At 32.0% G+C, this 20559-nt stretch overlaps 1 protein-coding gene across 4 annotated transcripts in view; it reads right to left on the minus strand.

The window, feature by feature from the left end:
- LOC145261195 (laminin subunit alpha-like) overlaps nucleotides 1–20559 on the minus strand; it is a 469749-nt gene that overhangs the window by 222560 nt on the left and 226630 nt on the right. For all 4 annotated transcript variants that reach the window (XM_080119517.1, XM_080119518.1, XM_080119516.1 and 1 more), the window contains 3 exons: nucleotides 16865–17007; nucleotides 15503–15618; nucleotides 10573–10775 (listed from right to left, as the gene is read on the minus strand). In XM_080119517.1, coding sequence (XP_079975643.1) covers nucleotides 10573–10775; nucleotides 15503–15618; nucleotides 16865–17007 — 462 coding nt within the window. The remainder of the gene's footprint in view (nucleotides 1–10572; nucleotides 10776–15502; nucleotides 15619–16864; nucleotides 17008–20559) is intronic.

Genomic DNA, 20559 nt, shown 5'->3' on the forward strand with positions numbered 1-20559 from the left:
ATGCACATATATACATGCATATGTATGTATGCGTGAGCGTGTGCATGCACTTATATATATATATATATATATATATATATATATATATATATATATATATACATACATACACACACATAGGATAAATGTAGGTTTGTACATATATAGAGTTTGGATTACATGGACAAGTTGAGATTTCAGTCTATGAAAGATTCCTAAATCCACTGCCATAATTAAACTGATACAATATTTATTAATAGGAGATCCCGCCGAAATTCCACATAATGAGAAATATATTCAATCAATAAACATGTTTTGATAACGCTGATATTTTTCTGGATAGTGCAAAATTTTTTTTTTTTTTTGGACAGCAAAACAAATAAAATCACGCAGAAAATATGAGTTTATTAACAATTCTATGAAAGTAGCGTCCATTGTATTTTAATATAGAACTGACACAAATGAGATAAATCAATAAGTATTAATAAATACTCAGAAAATAATATTGTGCTACATAGTTCAATACAAATAATAAAATCACTTTGTAAGAGACGATGCTTTAATTTACTCCTTCTGTCCAGCACTTCCAATGTTCTTTCTTTTTGCTCTGTTTCTTTTGAATATTCCCTTTTTTGCGCAATGTTTTGCTGAAAAGTTGCAGAGACGAGGATTAGTTATTCATGTTATTTGGAATCTTCAGACTATTGTTCTCATCTTGAGTTTTACTTTCATAAAGTTTTTGGTCGACCTACGCTCCGGCCTTCTTCAGGTGTATCTTGTCGAACTTATCTGCAAGGATCTGGAGTTCTTGGAAAAATCAATTGTAAAAGTGATATTCTCCTGACTTTTGAAGGTTTAATTATTAGTGTGGGCGATCAAAAAATACACTTGCGAATTACTTAGGACCTCTATCCAGTCATGGCTGACGGAACGAGAGCATACCACTCCTGTGAAGTAAATAAAGTGTCCCATTCGAAATTCTGTCTAAATTCTCGAGTTTGAGAGAAACATTCCCGAGTTCGACAAGACACAGCTGAAGAAGGTCAGAGGTTACATCGACCAAAACATTGTGAAAATTAAACTCAAGATGAGAACGATAGTTCGAAGATTCCAAATAATACCCACATAATATGTTCATATTTTTTTGCAAACATAAAAATAAATTTATGTGTTACCTATAGATTTTAGTTTGATTGGTAGCTTAAAATCAATAAATATTTATCATTTTACCAATAATATGAGCCATGGAAAATTAAGTTCTAAACAAAATCAAACAAATAAAAACAATTAAAAGAATCGTTTCTGGCATCGGAAAACAGGAAAAATAATTTCCGACTCCGATACCCCAAAAGGTCCGGATTTATTTTTATTCCCGATTCTGATTAATGGTCGCAACAGTAATATGTACACATATGAACAATAATATATATACATATGAATAATAACTTATACATATATGTATACATAGAAACAGATCTATGAAATTGGTGTACACACATATAAAATGTTTTATATTTAAGGCATAAGCTTAAGGGATATTAAGAAGAAATTAAAATTCAGGAAATTTTACTTAATTGGTGTCTAATGACTAAGAATCAAATTCAACACAAATCTGTTTAAATTTTAAAATAAAATGTCATGTGTCCTAAAACTGCTCCAGAGAAACTGAAATTTGGGGAATATTTTTTAATTGAAATTCAATGGCTTTTGTCGAATTTTCATAAAAATTGGAAATACCTGAAGTATTCACTAAAGGGATACCTTCCGTTCACTCTTTTACATGAAAAAAAATTAAATTAAATATCACTCACATTTGGATGTCTTAAACATGGCAGCGATATTCTAAAATTCATAATGATCAGTTAAATAGTTCAGACGTGAATCCTATGCGTACAAATACGAAGGGCATTTCAAAAGTAATGCCTATTTTATTTTTTCATTTGGGCCGAATGAATCAGAGAGGATTGCAAATTGAATTGTTATGATGACTGAACTTATGCATTCATGACCTGAAAGTTTAATCTCTCTGTTGGAAATATTGACGGTGTAAGACTCTAAAAACGCAACCCTTGTTATAGATGCGGGTCAGAAGCAAAGACGCGTCATTGAATTCCTGGCAAAAGTGCGTTGAGAATGATTGTGACTATACAGAAAAATAAATTCTGGAGCATAAAATGTTGCTTGTTTTGCTGGTACCATTCCCGTCTTCGTAGCTCTTAAACTTTTCAAGTTAAAAATATAGGAGGGTTTACTTTTGGGACGACCCTCATATATAAACATATAAACACACTTTATACGAATAGAGACCTACACACACAACCATACATAAGTAGACATACAGGACTTGACATATAGTCAAAATATATCGACTACAAATGCACACACATATATTAGTCTGCAAAATAATTGCATATATCCTATGGAGGTGGCATAGACTGAAACCATGACTTGTTGATGTAACCCAAATAACCCATATATATATATATATATATATATATATATATATATATATATATATATATATATATATATATATATATATATATATATAACCTGCTCTGTTCACTCATTGAGCACTCTTTGGTAGACACATGTTGTTTCATTGGATGTACTTCTAGGAAACTAAACTCTACTGGCTATATATATATATATATATATATATATATATATATATATATATATATATAACTGGGTGAAATAAGTGCTGTTACCTGCAAATTAAAACAATTAAATGGATGTTTATCAAACATAATTCAATCAGAAATTAAGGGATATCTTAGCATGTATTTTAAGTGACCAAAGAATATAAAACAATCCTTATAGAAACAAACGTCGATTGATTCAGCTTTATACTACTACTACTACTACTACTACTACTACTACTACTACTACTACTAATAATAATAATAATAATAATAATAATAATAATAAATTATATAAATATGTATACACACATATACATATAAATAATTGGAAACTAACAGGAGATTATACTAAAGACCACTAACTTGTTATCCCTGTTCGTCTCTAATCATTTATATGTATGTGTGTGTTTGTGTCTGTATATATGTGCATATATGTATATGGATGTGTGTAATATATTCATATATTAATAATCATCTGCAAGAAATATTATAAACTGTGGACTCTCCCACCCTACCTCGCTTAAATGGCATCAGCTGATATCACACGAAATAGCTGTGAAGGGTCAAGGAGGATGGAAAGACTTAGGTGGGAGAGTACTAACCAGACCTCCACTGGAAGAGTGCAGTGAGTACTGGGATCTTAGGAAGACTTATTACCACCCAAATTCTTGTGAAAGACTAATGGGCGGTACCAAAAACAACAGGAAATCAATGGTAAGCGGCTGTTACGATAACACAAATTTATTTGCAAAGTTTATCGAGCATGCTGGAGAGTACTAGGAATCTGAAGGGACTTGTTGGCATACCACTGGTTATTATCACTGATTAATCTCTTATGATCACCTATTCGAGAATGCTGATAATGGTTGCTGCCAGGGGGAAACCAACGGTAAACGTTTGTTACAATAAAGCAAATTAATTTGCAAAGGTTACTGAAAGAGATGGAGAGTACTGGAAATCTGGGGAGACTTGTTGTCACTCAGATTCCAGCGAACACCACAGGTTGTTCTAAAAAAGAAATCTGATGATGACGGTCTGTGTGAAAACTCCCAGTGAAGAAGAAGAAGAAGAATTATATATATATATATATATATATATATATATATATATATATAAAGCTGAATTGTTCAGCTTTTGTTTTCAGGTATTTTTTCTATTCTTTAGTCAGTGAAAATACATATTAAAATATTCTTTAGTTTTGGAGTGAATTATATTTGAAAAATAAACACCCATTTTATATATATATATATATATATATATATATATATATATATATATATATATATATATATATATATATATTTCATTTCATCATAAGATATCCAAGAATGTGGCGCTTCGTGAACATATAAATATGTAAATTCGGCCTACAAGAAAATCAAAACAAACAAAAAATACAGAAATCTCACTGTTTTGAAGATCTGTCTCAGTTCGGGCTCTTGGTTGCACATCCAATATTTTTATCTTATTTTTTTATTTTATTTTTTTTACAAAGGAATCACTACTTATTAAGGCCTGGGAGCCACTCGAGCATAAGGTTAATGGGGGTACAGTAGTCACGGAGACAATATCGTAGTAACCGTTAGTAGTGGAAATTTGATAAATTGGATTACTTAGGGGGAATAGCTCATCAAGAACTTGTTTACGTTGGACTTGAAGATAACCATATTGTAGTCAGTTGGAAAGCAGGCAAACGGAACTGAGTTCCACACGCGTGCAGTTTTAAGAAAGAAGCCTTGTTCGTGGAAAACAAGTTTAGGTTTAAGCATAGATAAAGAGAGGGGAAAATTGTTGACGGTGATTACGTCCAACCCTAACCCTAACCCTAGTACCGAACTGAGACGTATCAAGAAAATAGTGACTCACAGATTTATGCAGTCTCCTGTTTTTTATTTTCTTGCGTGTGGCGTGAGTTTGTGTGTCTAGACGTTCTACTTTTAGAATTAACCTCACCCTTCTACTTCCATCACCTACCTATCACCATCGGCTGTATCAACGCAATCGTGACCTTGAAAGGAACTGGTAAGTACAAATTGAGATATACTAAAAGCGATTAGAGGTTTTATATATTTCTTTCTACTGGTGGAATCCCATGCAAGTTTCACGGTGCAAATTTCTACGTCAAACTATTAATAGTAATATTCATTTTAAAGAACAGAATGTCTTTCAGGGTCAACAAATTACTCTCTTTTATTCCGTACAAATAATTATCATTGTAAGCTAGATGTTCTTTAAATAAATAAAACAAATGTCGGCGCTTCTACATTATTGGGACGAGGTTTTGTAATCAATAAATGAAGTTTTCAGATAAAAACCACGGTTTCCACTGATTTTTTTTTTTAGATTACAATGGTAGTTTCCAAATTATGCAGTCGAAATTACCTGAATATTACTGAATTATTAAGAAAAAAAAAATTAATCGTGTTAGCAAGTGAAAAATTGCCGCCATCTTTGTTTAATTCGAACGGAAAATTACCTCCCTGTTGAACTCTCCTGTGTTTTACGATCGTTTTTATCAAATTCTATTTTTTATTTTCTTAAATAAAAAAATAAAAAATTTCTACCACCTTAATTTTCGTAATTTTTGGATATAATCACCTTAAAAATACAAGGAACACGTAGATACCATTGTTTTCATGTGAAATTCAGTTTTATGATTTCCGAAATTCGTTCCAATTCTGTAGAAGCATTGAAATGTCTTTTATTACTTATTTATTTAAAATGGTAGCAATTTAATTCTTTATATATATATATATATATATATATATATATATATATATATATATATATATATATATATATATATATATCATGTTTTCTTGCCGTAAAACTAATAATAATAATTTTTCAAATAAATAGAAAGAAACATTTTTAGATATATTTATTTTACATTGTATTGTTTTAGACGATTTGATTTGGGAACAATTTACTTTTCTTTTTCGTCTTAGCGACATCAAATTAATCACCAATTTTAAATATGTGTGAAAAGTCTATTATAATAGTATTCCTTCCTGTCTATTTGTTTCTTGATCCCCGACAAAAGGACGGTGGACCTGTAAATTAACCCTTGTCCGTTCGTCTGTTCCTGTCTGTTTGTTTGTTCACAATTTGATTATATACATTTATTCCTGCATGATTTCTATATATACTATTTAATCCAAAGGAATCAACATTCTAGAGGCTACGCCATTTACATATTACATTAAAGAAAATATGTTTTAATAATTAGTTCTTAATTTTTTTTGTTGAAATTAGTAATAGAATAATTTTAAGTCTTCTATTTAGAAATATTATATGAAGTTTATTTATTTTATTTATTTTTAATTTAATTTACATTTAATTTAATTAATTTTTCATTATTAGAATCACCAACAACAACTGCGTTTAAAAACGGAAGTAAGTTTTCGTTTAACTTATGAGTTATTTTCCTTTTAGTTATGAGATTTTATATCCCTGTTTGAATTTCATAGATGAAAATAACTGTTATATGCTTACAAAAATCCAAAATATGAACAACTTTTATGATATTTGATGTATCTTAAATAGTATGTGACTAAACCCTCCGCTTGTGAATATGGTTTTTTACCTGGTAACGCCAAGTATGTACAGCTAGTTACAATATAAAACTTCTTTAAAAAAAATAAAATGAATGTCTTATTCATTTAAAATTATAACAATTCTTTGAAATAAAATAAATACCCTGTCTTACCGTAAAAATAATTGTCAGTTTATAAACGAAAAAAATGTAATCTTTTTAAATGTATTTATTTAAAATTGTATTAATTTAGACGATTTGATTTTGGAACAATTCATTTTAAAATGAGTAATGTCAGAATTTTTTTTTTTTTGCCTTAACGACATCAGATTAATAGAAAGAAATATAGGAAATCTTAGAATAACAGAAGCGTTATTAATGGCCAACCATAACCCAATGATTAATAACAGATTAGAATTTAACACAGATTAATATACAATTAAAAACAGTTCATGCACACAGCATAAATGAACAATAAAAAAAGTGTATTTTATTAATTATACAGGGTGCGCCATACACGATTTTATGCTTTGGGATTTTGTAGAAAATAATCGATAATTTGTATTATTTGGATTATTCGGACTACTATCCACATTTTGGATGTTATTCTTATAGTATTTTGGCTGCTGTAACCTTCGACCTTCTTTAGGTGTGTCTTGTCAAATTCGGGAATCTTTTTGTTGAGATCTGCACGAACTTTTGGAAGGGCCTCTGATACAACAGATAAAAATGTGAAGCAATAATTAGTTCTACATGACAGTCTTCTGGAGGTTAGAGGTTCGATCTTCAGTGCAGGTGATACTATGTATACAATTGCGAATGATATAAGATTTCGGATTGATCATAGCTGATGGCACTAGAGCAAACTACTGCCATGGATTAAATAAAAGGTCCCGGTTGAAATTCTGTGCAGATTTCAATTTTAAATATGTGTGAAAAGTATGTCGTAACAAAATAAATAACTGTCTGTCCCCACCATCAATAATGAATTGCCTTCTCAGAGTTAAAAAGAACTGTCTACGTCTCTCTTTATATGAAGCTTCTATTATAAATATGAATGTCGTTGAACATATAAATAAATATGAACTGTATTATAAATATGAATGTCGTTATCCGTCTTCGTTCTGTGTAACCATTATACACGTCTCCAAAATGTACACACACCGCTATTCAACAATAATTAAGTTTTGGTTTTAGGCTTCACATATTAGTTGGCCACAAATAAAGATTACTGAGTTTGAGAAAACACATCTGAAAAAAAGATTAGAACAGTAGTCCACCTGATCCAAATGATACGTATGTAATTTTATTTCAACATAATAAATGTAAATTTGGAGAAATATGAAACTGCAACTAACAAAGCGCAAAGCATAAGTGTTTTGACAACATAAAACATAATGTTTATTAAAATTAAAACTGTATGTTCTCCATGAAACTTAATGCAACTTTTCTCATTTTTCAGGAACTGAATGGTATACTTTGGCACACAGCTCCAACGGCACATGAGCAATGGCTGCTCGGATTTGTTTCTCAAGTTCAACGATGTTACAGAGCTTTGCTGAGGAGACTTCACTTTTGCGAATGTCTCTCAGGAAAAGTCTAGAGGAGTCAAATTTAGTGAACGAGGTATTTATGGCGGACCCTGTATTTCATAATTTAATTTAATGATATTAAACATGAATACAATCAACAAAATGAAAGAAAGTGATGAAAAGCAAGTAATAAAATAATAAACAAAATAAATAAATGACGTCATAATTTCTACAACCAACAGTCACATACGACGCCGTCAGTTGATTTAAAATGACGTATACAAAAATAAAGACTAGAAAAAAGGTTGATTTAAAATGGTGTATATAAAAAAAGTTGATTTAAAATGACGTATACAAAAATAAAGAATAGAAAAAAAAAGTTGATTTAAAATGACGTATATAAAAAAATTGATTTAAAATGACATATATAAAAATGAAGAATAGAAAAAAAAAGTTGATTTAAAATAACGTATGCAAAAACAAGTTGATTTAAAATAACATATACAAAAATGAAGAATAGGAAAAAGTTGCTTTAAAATGACGCATACAAAAAAGTTGATTTAAAATGACGTATACAAAAATAAAGAATAGGGGAAAAAATAAACAGAAAACTCTGATCACACTTCTGCATTGTCTTTGAAGAAGACATTTATCTAGTAACCCCCCAAGAAGAAGAAGAAGACATTTATCTAGTAACCCCTGCATTGCCTTGAAGAAGACATTTATCTAGTAACCCCTCGCTACTTCGCGGTTCGATTTTCACGGATTCGCTACACGGGTTTTTCAAAATATTAATATTGCAGATTTCCACCATAAATCCATAAAAACCATTATAATCGAATATTTATTTATGTACAGTACTGAACTATAATGGTATACTGTACAACCTAACAAGTATTACAATCTTTCTATTATTATTAATATAGTAAAGGGAGACCATAAACATTACATGGATGGTTTTTAAGCAACCTATAAACAAATAAATAAGGTAAAAAATAATCGTTTTGTCCTACTTCGCAGATTTTCGAATATCACGGGTGGTCTCAGTCTCTATTAGTGTGACATTCAAGGGAATACTGTATTAGACATTTAATATATTAGTAAATATTGATATCTGAGTCACTTTTATTTAAAATTTGTTTCACATTTAAATAATATAATAAAATACACACACACAAATATATAAGTATTTTTTACGATTTCATTCATTTACAAATCGTATTTCAAACAAAAACTATACGCAATGATATTAAAGTTATTTACAGCTGTTTCATAGCAATGTTTATTTTAGTTTATAATTCTACTTATTTTTAAACATCAGAACAGAATGTCGTAAGTACGCAGACAACAAATCATAACAATGTCTAAAGGTGTTTGCAAGCTCATGATTAATCTTTGCTATTAAATTAACGATGAGTTTTCTATTTGATTTAAATATATGTGTGTGGATATATATATATATATATATATATATATATATATATATATATATATATATATATAAACAATCAAGGCAATGGGAATGAAATGCTTACCCGATACAAGCAAGAGTAAACTTCAATCTAATATAAATATTAATATTTATATATTAATACATTAATCCCAACTAAAAAATGATCAATACAAACACAATGGAGAGAAAAGAAAAAAAATGTAAATTAAAATTTACAATTAATTTTATTGTTTAATACTCAAAAAACAATTTTCAAAATCCTTATTCTGTGGAGTTTCAAAGAATGCTATTCTTGCTATTCTTCTCATCAGAGGACATTGGATTTTACCGTTATTGGATATTTTACCCTTCACCAGACTATCCATTCATGTAGAATCACCTTTTTCTTCACCCTATTCCCTCTGCTTCACTATTTGTTACCAAGTAAGATCTATGACTTACTTGAAGTTTCATTAAATACTTTTGCAAGCAAAATCCAACCCATGATTTTGCTAATCCCTACCTTCCGATGAGAAGGAAAGTATTTCTTTGAAACTGTGGATTAAGGACTATCCACTTATATATATATATATATATATATATATATATATATATATATATATATATATATATATATATAACACAATTTAAGACTGTAAATTATACTTTACAAGAATTTATTGTTCGGTAGGATACTCAAAAGAAAATTAAGATTTCCTTAATCCACATAGTTTCAAAGAATGTGATCTTTTCATCAGAGGAAATATATTAGCAAATGGATATTATTGCGAAGCTATGAATTTGCTTAAATTTGGCATAAATTAAAACTGCATTATATGAAAACTAGTCATATATGACAAAAAGTTTTTAGTGCAAAGAGTTCACGAAAGGGAGAAAAGAAATGAAAAAAGTAAATTAAAAATTAAAGATTAAAAATTAAGATGACTAAGGATACGCAGTGGTTATGTATTTCCAAGGCGAAATGATCATAAGAGTTAATGTTCTCATCAGAAATCGGATTTACAATGTTGACAAATGTATCTAAATTAACAATCCAAAAAGTGTGTAATCCAAATCTACATATAATTTTTTAAAATTATTTTATATACATGCACATATATTATAAGGTGATATGGTATATTGTATATAACCCTAACATTGTTTACTTACCGTAGATATATTTCTATACTACGACTACCACTACTACTATTACTACGAAATGTTTGTACATGTATATATTATCAATATTAATAACTCTAAAGTCATTTCACGGCTTGGTAAAATTAGGTATATTTCTTAATAAATTGCATTGAATTGGAACAGTTGATTGCATATAACATGGTACAACAATAACAAATGTAAATTGGCTGGCTCGTCAGAACAAAGGGTTCAAATCGGGGGCAACAAAATTTTATATATTAAATAATAACATCTGAAGAATGAACTTACGTTGACAATTTGGGAATCCAAAATAACCAGCTTTACAGGCCGAACAATCTCTTCCGATAATATTGCTGCGGCAACGGCACTGACCCCCTTGGGGCTCACAGATTCCTGTAAGTGACCCTTGTTTGTCACAGTCACAAGGTAGAGCACCATTGTTATAATTTGCGCTTAAGGCTGACAGCCAATCTTTGCATTCGGGGCTTTCTCTGAATTAAAAAACAAAATGGATTCAAGAACTTGTCGGCCTTAAAACTATGTAGCAAGATAATAATGGGTGTGTGAAAATAATGTTAAAACGGTATTTACCACATGAGGTTAGAGTAGTGGAAAATTCCATATGAAGCCAAGTTAAAGTTAGGGCTATGTATTAAATTTTGTATCACAAACAGAAAATTGGTAATAACATGTAGCTGATCAAATCTTCCTCTATTTCTGAACTGGGAGAGAGAGAATGGTCGCTTTTAGGTTAGGGTTAGGGTTTAGTTGCTTCCATTCCTTTATGGGTTGGGTTAATACTTCTACCCACCAGTAAATGACGACTGAAATAAGAAACAAGATTCTTACTGGAGAAAGTAATGATTTATGCTTGGGTGTATTTTTAATGCCTCCAAAAGGTAGACACTCCCTGGCATTAGATTGTTTTTTGATCATCTCTTTGTTCAAAAATCCTGAGTGGGAATGGAGATGTGAGACCAGATAATTTGATACACAAATGATAATTCACATACAGGGATAGTGTTGTATATGGAAGGGAACAGATCCCGGTAATTAAAGAAACAAAGTAAATAAGATTGAAAATAATATTTATTAAAGGAAAAGGCTAGAATCGAACCCAGTATTCAAGAGTTGAAAAGAATACATATTGCAATTTAGAGGCAATCCTGGGAATGTGGAGCACTGTCCATTATGTTAGAATAACGATACAACTAGAGGTCAGAGTTAGGATAATGGAAATCAAATTAAGGAATGTCTTTGTGCTGCCAAAGGTGTTGGAGACATATGTGTATGTAAATCCACGTGAGAAGACAATCACGTGGTTGAGCATGTTTCTGATGTCACAAAGAAAAGATAGATTATAATTAGGGCTGTGACAGCAGAATATTCTTTTCATTCTTCTGACTCTCGTGTATATATCCGACACAGTTAGATACACTTAATCAACCGAGAACCACATCCGTCTATCTAAAAACATATAAGATATTAACGGATATATACTCAAGAGGTAAAACAATGAAAAGAATATGCTGTTGTCACAGCCCTAATTATAACATATTCAGAAGTTAGGAGAGTCAGGAGAGAGAAGTCCGAGGGGAGTTGAGTTTACAATTAGAGTCGGAAGAATGAGTTAGCCGAACCCTTTTTGGAAGCAGACCAGATAGTTAGGCAAGATAATGTAATTCTGCAAGGCATCAAATACCTGATCATCAACCGAAAGGTAATGTGTTTTTGTGATCCGTCTTGTAAAGGAACTTTGTATGAAACACCCTTCCAAAGTGTTAACTGTCTGTCCCCATCATCAATAATGAATTGCCTTCTCCGAGTTAAAAAGAATTGTCTATGTCTCTCTTTATATGAAGCTTCTATTATAAATATCAACTGTGTACCATAAATGTCGTTATCCATCCCCGTTCTGTGTAACCGTTATATATGTCCTCGAAATGTACACACACCGCTATTCAACAATAATTAAGTTTTGGTTTTAGGCTTCACATATTAGTTCGCCACCAGACTTGAGAAGATGGTAGTTTGTGTCTCCGACCATTTTCTGAACTGCTATACTTTGAGTTTTGTTACCTTTAGGATACGATTAGCACACAGGGAAAAGTTGGTATTGATGTGATACTAAGAGTTAATAGTGAAAAGAGTATGTTCAAGGAATGTGTAATTACTATCCAGCAGAGCATTACTGCTGACAATCAGTGAAAAAGGCGTACTGTTTTTTTTTTTTTTCATTTTTCTTCCTTTGAAGATTGTAATGCTGGGTATGGGGCAGCCAAACCAGCTGCCAACATTGCCCTGATTTTTATTGAAACCAACCGAGAGCTCTTTTTAGTATCCTCGCTGTTCCCTTAAGTGCAATTGTCTGGATCTCTTTTGCACTTGGTTCACCAAGAATATTAGTAAGGTAGGACTTCAGGTTCTTCTTCATAAGCCCTGTGGCACCTATGATAACTGGTATGATTGATATCTCCCTAAGATTCCAGTTTCTTTTCATATCATACATGAGACCTTGGTATTTGGTCTGTTTCTCTCTTTCAGCTCTGTTCAGGTCGCCATCATTAGGAACACTCACTTCAATCAAGGTTGCAACTCTCTCTGACTTATTCCATATAACTATGTCAGGTTTCACAGCAGCATTTTCAAAGTAGGTGGCTGTAGGGATTACATGGTCGTAATGTATGGTATATAAGTCATTTCCAACTGTTCTTTCAGGTTTATGTTCCCAGGACTTGCTGCTACACTGGAAGTTTAATTTTTTACAGATGGTCCAGTGGAGATACTTGAACATGTATGCGCAGTTAGATGATGTATGAAAGTGAAATCTTACCAGTTAGAGTTGAAGACATGTGTTGCATGGAGAGAAATGATATGAGAATAAAACGATGGATGTGTAATATGAGAGTATATGGAAATATGTGAAGAACAGAAGACTTCCTTGGTATGGACACACTGAAAGAATGGATGAAAGTTCTTGGGCTAGTAGATGTAGAACAGTTGAGGTATGAATGTCAGTTTATGTAGGGGGTGGGTAAGGACAACATGGAAGTGATAAGGATGGAATTGATGGAAAGAGGGATAAATTAAAACCTGACCGGAGATAGTTTGGTTAGTTATTCAATTTCTAAAATCTGTCAAACACAAGCTAGCATGGAAAGCATACGTTAAACCGATGATTATGATGATGATTATCATGATGGATTGTACCATAGTTCTCTAAGAAATATATCTGTAATGTGGCTGTTACACTTTACTTTAGTAATTCACAAAAATAAAATCAATAAATAAATAAATAAAATCCAGGTCGGCATCATTTTTTTTTTTTTTTTTACAAAACGTTTTAGCACAACTTAAAAAGTCTCTCACTGCCACCTGACCATTGCAGCTTGCCACATGTTTCTCTTTCTTCTGACAGCATGCAGGGCACAGCCGGCCCATTCTCGCCTTTGCTTTTCACGTCTGTCTTCTTCGGCGCCAACTTTGTTTCTCTGACCACGTGGTGTCTTTTTCTCTTTCTCTTGTCGTGCCAACTCGCACTCACTTCCTAATTTGCCTATCCGCTTTTTTTTCGGCTACTGCTGCTGCTAATCTTTTCGCAAGCCAGCCAGCCTTTGCTGCTGCTGATATTTTCCCACACGCTAATATGCACTATGTTACATATCAAACTCATTGAATAAAAGTTAGCTTATGTTAATGACAAAGTGCTATCAATTCATTTGAGTTCAAAAAGATATTGTACATCTAGAGCATGCTTAATGGTTAGACGCTGATCGGATTCTCCATGCTAACCAGAAAAGAATGGCTCCCAAAACTAAATCTCTCCTTATTTGAGAAGTGAAAGATGCAAGGGGACCTGATTCTGACATGTAAAACTACCTTTGAAGGATTTTGTTTACTCCTCTCTAACCCCAAGACCTGATCATGGTCTCCACGGTCATCTGCAGATATACATCATATCAATAGAAGAAAGGTAGCATTCTTTATCCGCGTTTATGACCCCTGGAACACTCTGCCATTGGAAGTTGTGATCAGAATCGGCCTTAGGCCACTGCAACCTATGCGGCCACAGTGGACTCCGCACTTTCATAGGCCATGCGTTGATTCATTTTTTTTTTTTTTTTCAAAATCGTTATTCTTAATTATTATCCCTACTCACACAGCAATCCTATGCAATCTGTTTGCATAGGGCTTCACAATAGCTAAGGCCGGTCCTGGTCATGATGATGATATCTGCCTTGGACAAACATTTAGATGGTATATAGGTGCAATATCTTCCCTTTTTTTTTTTTTTTTTTTTTTTTTTTACATAGCTTCTTGCATTTTGCTATTTTTTTGCCAATAAAATTGTTTGATTGAATAAATTTGGATCGTATCTGATAAAACAGATATCGATTCCATACAGGAGGGACACAAACTGAAAAATGTTTGAATGCCCGTTATTTCTACACCTGTTGAAGAGTATTAAAATAAGTTATTTAATAATTTTTAAAAATTTGTGATTTAATAATTTAAATAATTTGTGATCTAATCATTTAAATAATTTGTGCTTTAATTATTTAAATAATTTGTAATTTATAGAGTTGCTGCAAAAATGGTTAGATCATTCTACCACCTCAGAAGGTACTCGACTCCTGGCGAAATCTTATTCCTGTATAAAAATCAGACATATGTCCTAAGATGGAGTACTGCTGCCACATTTCACAAAAAAAGAAAAACGTTGCCAGTCTTTCTCTGCTCTATCATTATTTCCATGAAAAGGGACTCAACTGAGCCCCAATCTTTGGTTGTTTCGTGTAAGGCATTCACAACAAGAACTTGTCCTACTACCAAAATGCAGAAAAAACTGTTCCTTCGTTTCTACGTGAGCCTAGCATCAGGAAAAATTTCCATGAACAGAGTTTATATTACAAGTGATTCCTGTCTGTGGCAAACATTATCACAGGATTGCTTCCCAGCAGATTACACCATGGTCGTCTTTAAATCCAATGTAAACAGATCACTTTTCATAAATAGTACTTGTAAGTAAATTGTCTCTTTTCGTTCATCATTTTCGATACTCTCATAATATTGCTCACCATTCAACTGACACTCTCTCTATCTATTAAAATTTGTCCTCGAGTGGCTTTGGACCTTGATAACTGGTTACTTATTAGTAAAAAAAAAAAAAATCATACTAAAAAGGTTGTGCGGTGGCATCATAATCAAAGGGGATTACCTCTCTCTCAAGGATTCATCGACGCAATTGTTTAGGAATTTTCCAGAAAGATCGTGCGGATCCAGACCCAAATTCTCAGGATTATACTGGCTGGATGGAACAAGCAATACATAATCCTAAAAAAAAAAAAAAAAAAAAAATAAAAAAATAAAATAAACAAATAACATTGACACCAGAATCACAGAATATATTTATATCATAGAACAAACCCCAGCTATATATCCAGCAAGGTTTCGTCTTTATTGTAAGACTTCTTCTGGTTGAATAAACCGAAGGAAATAAAATACCTGTACAATATTTGAAATTACATTTTATTGTGAAAACGATGACTTTGTTCTATTTCAGAACGAAAAAAGGTCGTTGGAAATTCAGAAAAAAGAAGTTATAGCGTTGTGAAGAAAGCAAGTTTTTTTTTTTCCAATTATCCAAATAAACAATTGTTAATACTGTCTGCTTTTTTTTTTTACATCGTTCATTTCTGTATTACGTTTAAGCTATTTTAAACCCCACTCTTCCCATGTTAAATAATAATTTCGAAATAATAACGTTAATATTTCAGTGCGCAGGTTATGCGCGCATGCGCAACCGGATGTTGTAAACCGGAAAGTGGGTTACATACATCGTTACAAGGTCATTTGAGTTTTATAATTATATATATATATATATATATATATATATATATATATATATATATATATATATATTGATAAACTAGATTTGAATACTCACTAGCCAAACATTATGCATGGAGGAATTGAGCTTAATGCGAACATTGTTGTCTTTCTAGATTTATTTCTGATATTAATAGAAAGTGGGATTTTTCATTACAGAAATAAGTACTCATCTTTCTACTCTGATAAAAGCGGAACATTTTCAAATTAACAGCTATCTTTAGTTTTTACAGCAAATCTTATTTATAAATTAAAAAAAAACATCACCAAAGTATCTATGCAATAAAAAAAAAAATGCGAAATAAAAATGAAAATAATGCTGGGTAGATAGATACGACTTGCTTTTTATAAAAATGATCAGCCAAAAATCATGCATGCACGGAGGAGTTTATTTTAATGCAAACATTGTTGTCCTCCATATTTATTTCTTATGTTAATAGGAAGTAGGAGGATTTTTCGTTACAGAAATAAGTACTCTTCCTACTACTCCAAATAAATCAAAACATTTTCAAATTTAGAGCCATCTTAAATTTTTACAGTAAATCTTAATTAGAAATATAAAAAAAAAAGAATTCAAAACTATTTATGCGATTTAAAAAGAACAAAAAGCGCAAAACAAAAATACAAATGCTCCCAGACAACGCCGGATATATACACAGTGTATATTGTTGAAACAGAATAGATTACTCACCAGCCAAAAATCATGTGTGGAGGAGTTGATCTTAATACGAACATTGTTGTCCTTCAGATTCATTTCTGGAGCACCTTTTGCACCAAAGTGGACGACTGCTCGACAACCATCCGGGTTGCTGCAATGTTTTGCCATGAAAGAACCTAAGAGATAACAAAAGAAGATTTTTATTTCTAAGTTAACTGATATAAAAACTAGTTGAAGTATAAGTATTCATCAGGATTCTCAACGTTCTCCCATCTGCATATTAACGTAACTAGAAAAATGTTGTGCGCCCAGATTCAGAATATTTTTAGCTGGAATTAGAAGAATTCAGAAGTAATAGCCAAAGAAAAGAATTAAAAGACATTTTGGGAGCATAATTACGTTGACGCGCCGGTTCTCACCAGATCATCGAAGTTAAGCGACGGTGAGCCTGGCCAGTACCAGATAGGTGACCATTTGGGAAGGCTAGATGCTGTATGTACTGAGCTGAGTCCTAGAAATTTTCAGATTAGTATCTGGGAACACTTTTAACTCACTGGGGGAGATGCACTCCCGAAGCAAGACAGAAAGTAACATAAAACAACCACCTTTACTTGTCTTCCCGAGATTACCATGGCTCTACAATTTGGAGAGCCATGGTCGATTTAAAAACGTCTGAACACAGTCAGCTCACAGGCCAAAGAGGAACATCTATCTCTCTTCTTAGCCGCGTCTCATTCCAGACTTACTGTGCATATCCTGACACATAGCCCCCAACTGTAATTTTTAGCTTCTAATAAAATTTTCCATTCCTCTGCTTAATTTAACTTTCTGTGGAAAATACCATTTTAATATTTTTACCTTCCCCTCCTCCACCGAATCCAATATCGTGACATCAATACCTTTTAGAACTAGCTGCTGGATCAGATTAAGAACGGTAATAGCAAAAATCATTTTTAAGTTGGAATTTGAAGAATTCATGAATAATGATCAAAGAAAGGAATTAGGATGGTATTTTGGGGAACTATCAGATGAAATATTTAATAGGTTTTTAAAAAATTATCTGGATGATGAAAATTTTTTATTTCAAATGGATTAGCTCCCTTTGAAATAAAATTTTTAATTATTCAGATAATTTTTTTAAAAACATTCTGTTAAATATTTCATCTAATAGTTCCCAAAAATGCCACCCTAATACCTTTCTTGGGGTGGGGGTGGGGGTCATCAAAACTGTACCAAAGAAACAAAAACATTAGAGTTTAAAAATAATCCTACATTAATTGCTTATACCTGTCCTTATATGGGCATGGTATTTTGGCTGTTTTTTTTTTTTTGTTTTTTTTGTAAAATATGATTATATATCCATCTTATCGTTGGCTAGTTTTTGATCTTTAAATATTTTTTTAGTTCAAGTGATTTAATGCCTTGCCTGGAATAATTTCCAAATAAAAAAAAAAAGATAAAAAGGAATAACATAATAATTAACATTCTTTTCTGGTAATGGCTGACGGCATGAGAACAATCTAACCCCCCCCCCATGAATTAAATCAAGAATTCATCTTAAAATTCTGTATAGATTCAGCACAAATATTCCCAAATTAGAAAAGATGCATCTGAAGAAGGTAGAAGGTTACATCAGCTGAAACGTTGTGAAAATTAAAACCAAGCCGAGAATAGTGGTCGGAATAATCCAAGCGATGCAAATAAACAAATCATTTAAATTCTTCAAATTACAGTTCTTATCTTGAGTATTATTTTCTCAACGTTTCTGTTGACGTAACCTCCGACCTTCTTCAGGTGTATGTCGGCAAACTAAGGAATTTATCTGTTGAACTCGAAAATCTGCTCATAATTTCGAACACAACTCTTTATTTAATCCACATGAGATAGCATGCCCTCGTTTCGTCAGCCACGACTGGGTAGAAGTCCTAATTAATTTCCAGTTGTATTTTTGAGTGTCGCCTACACTGAGAATTGAACCTTCAACCTCCAGAAGAGTGTAACTTACAACTGAATTTTACCAAGTATTTCACCCACTTTGCAAATAAAGCTTGTTTGTATGAAATATAACAGCGATTCTACGGGTGGGATTTTTGGGGGGTGGGGGGTAACTTTTTTTTGGGGGGGGCACCATTTTGAGGGGTTATTGTATATTAATACATGCGGGCCCCTTATGCCTAATTGTGCTTTGTTTTGTGTGAATGTGAGTACAACAATGACGGTAATAAATCTGATAGAATTTGAACTCGGCAAAGCTAATCCCATAGTCTGTAATGGTATCCATTAGTTCTATTATCCTTCCCCCCACCCCACAAGATAATGAGTAAAGTTTAAGATTGAATTAGTATTTGGGTAAGAATTACAGTGGAACCTGCATATTTCTATGTGTACAATTGATTTTATTCATTGTAAGATGGGATCAAGGTATAGTATTAATATTAGAAAGTGCACAAAGAAACTTGATTAACGAGAAAAGATGTTTTTATTGATGAATAACCACTCATCAAGGCCAAAAGCAACTCGGTGATAGGAGATGCCCAGTCATGGTTAGTGACGTAAATAAAGTGCGAATGATAAATGAAGTGGTAAAAGGAATGGAATAATGGAGATAATTAAAAGAAAGAGAGGTTGAAAAGAAAGAGAGGGTAAAAAGAAAGAGAGAGTGAAAAATAAGAGAAGGTGAAAAGAAAGAGAGGGTGAAAAGAAAGGGTAAAAAGAAAGAGAGGGTGAAAAGAAAGAGAGGGCGGAAGATAGATAGAGAGAGAGAGAGAGAGAGAGAGAGAGAGAGAGAGAGAGAGAGAGAGAGAGAGAGAGAGAAAAGACACAAGAAAGAGGCGCAAAGGAAGAAAGAGATAGGAAGATAGTTAGAGAGGGGAGCGAGAGGAGTCTATCATGATGCCACAAGAAAGTTTCGTAAATATTTGAAAATTCTGAAAGGCTTTTTAAAAATATTTGGAACTTTAAAAAGGTTTCCATAAATGTTTAGAAATTCCAAAGGACTTTTCCAAATATTTAGAAATTCCAAACGTCTTATATAAATATTTAGAAATTCTAAAAGGTTTTCGTAAATATTTGGAAATTCCGAAAAAGCCTTTATAGACATTAGAAAATTCCAAAAGACTTTATATCTGTAAATTCCAAAAGCTTTTATAAATAATTGGAAATTCCAAAAGGTTCTCATAATTAATCGTAAATTCCAAAAAAGTTTTACAAATACTTGTACATTCCAAAAAGCTTTCAGAAATAGGCATCAATTCTTTTTTAGAATTTTATAAATATTTGTAAATTCCAAAAAGTTTTTACATATATTTGGAAAATCCAAAAGCTTCTCCATAATATTAAACGATATATATATATATATATATATATAAATACTTAATTTACTCAAATAAAATTAATATACGAAAGTATAGATTTATGCGTAAACTTTAAGTATTTACTTCAAAAGTGCTCAATACGTAGGTAGAGCTAGTTAGTAATTTATAAAATATATATGGCGATTAAGCTACACTGAATATTCCGCGTTTCATTCACTCTAGGACTCTTCAGGCTTATGCGCGAATTCTGTGGTTGTTTATCGTTTTTATATGCTCCTCTTCTGTTGAGATTTTAGTTAGCCAATCAGCTTTCTAGTATCCACCGCGCCCTTCCTATCAGCCAAATAACTGTGTTCACAAGATAAAATTTACTCTAGGATAGCGATACAAAATAGTTTTAAAACTAACAAAAAC

Source organism: Euprymna scolopes, chromosome 37 (genome assembly GCF_053919585.1).
Source record: "Euprymna scolopes isolate OS-2025 chromosome 37, ASM5391958v1, whole genome shotgun sequence".
Taxonomy (NCBI): domain Eukaryota; kingdom Metazoa; phylum Mollusca; class Cephalopoda; order Sepiida; family Sepiolidae; genus Euprymna; species Euprymna scolopes.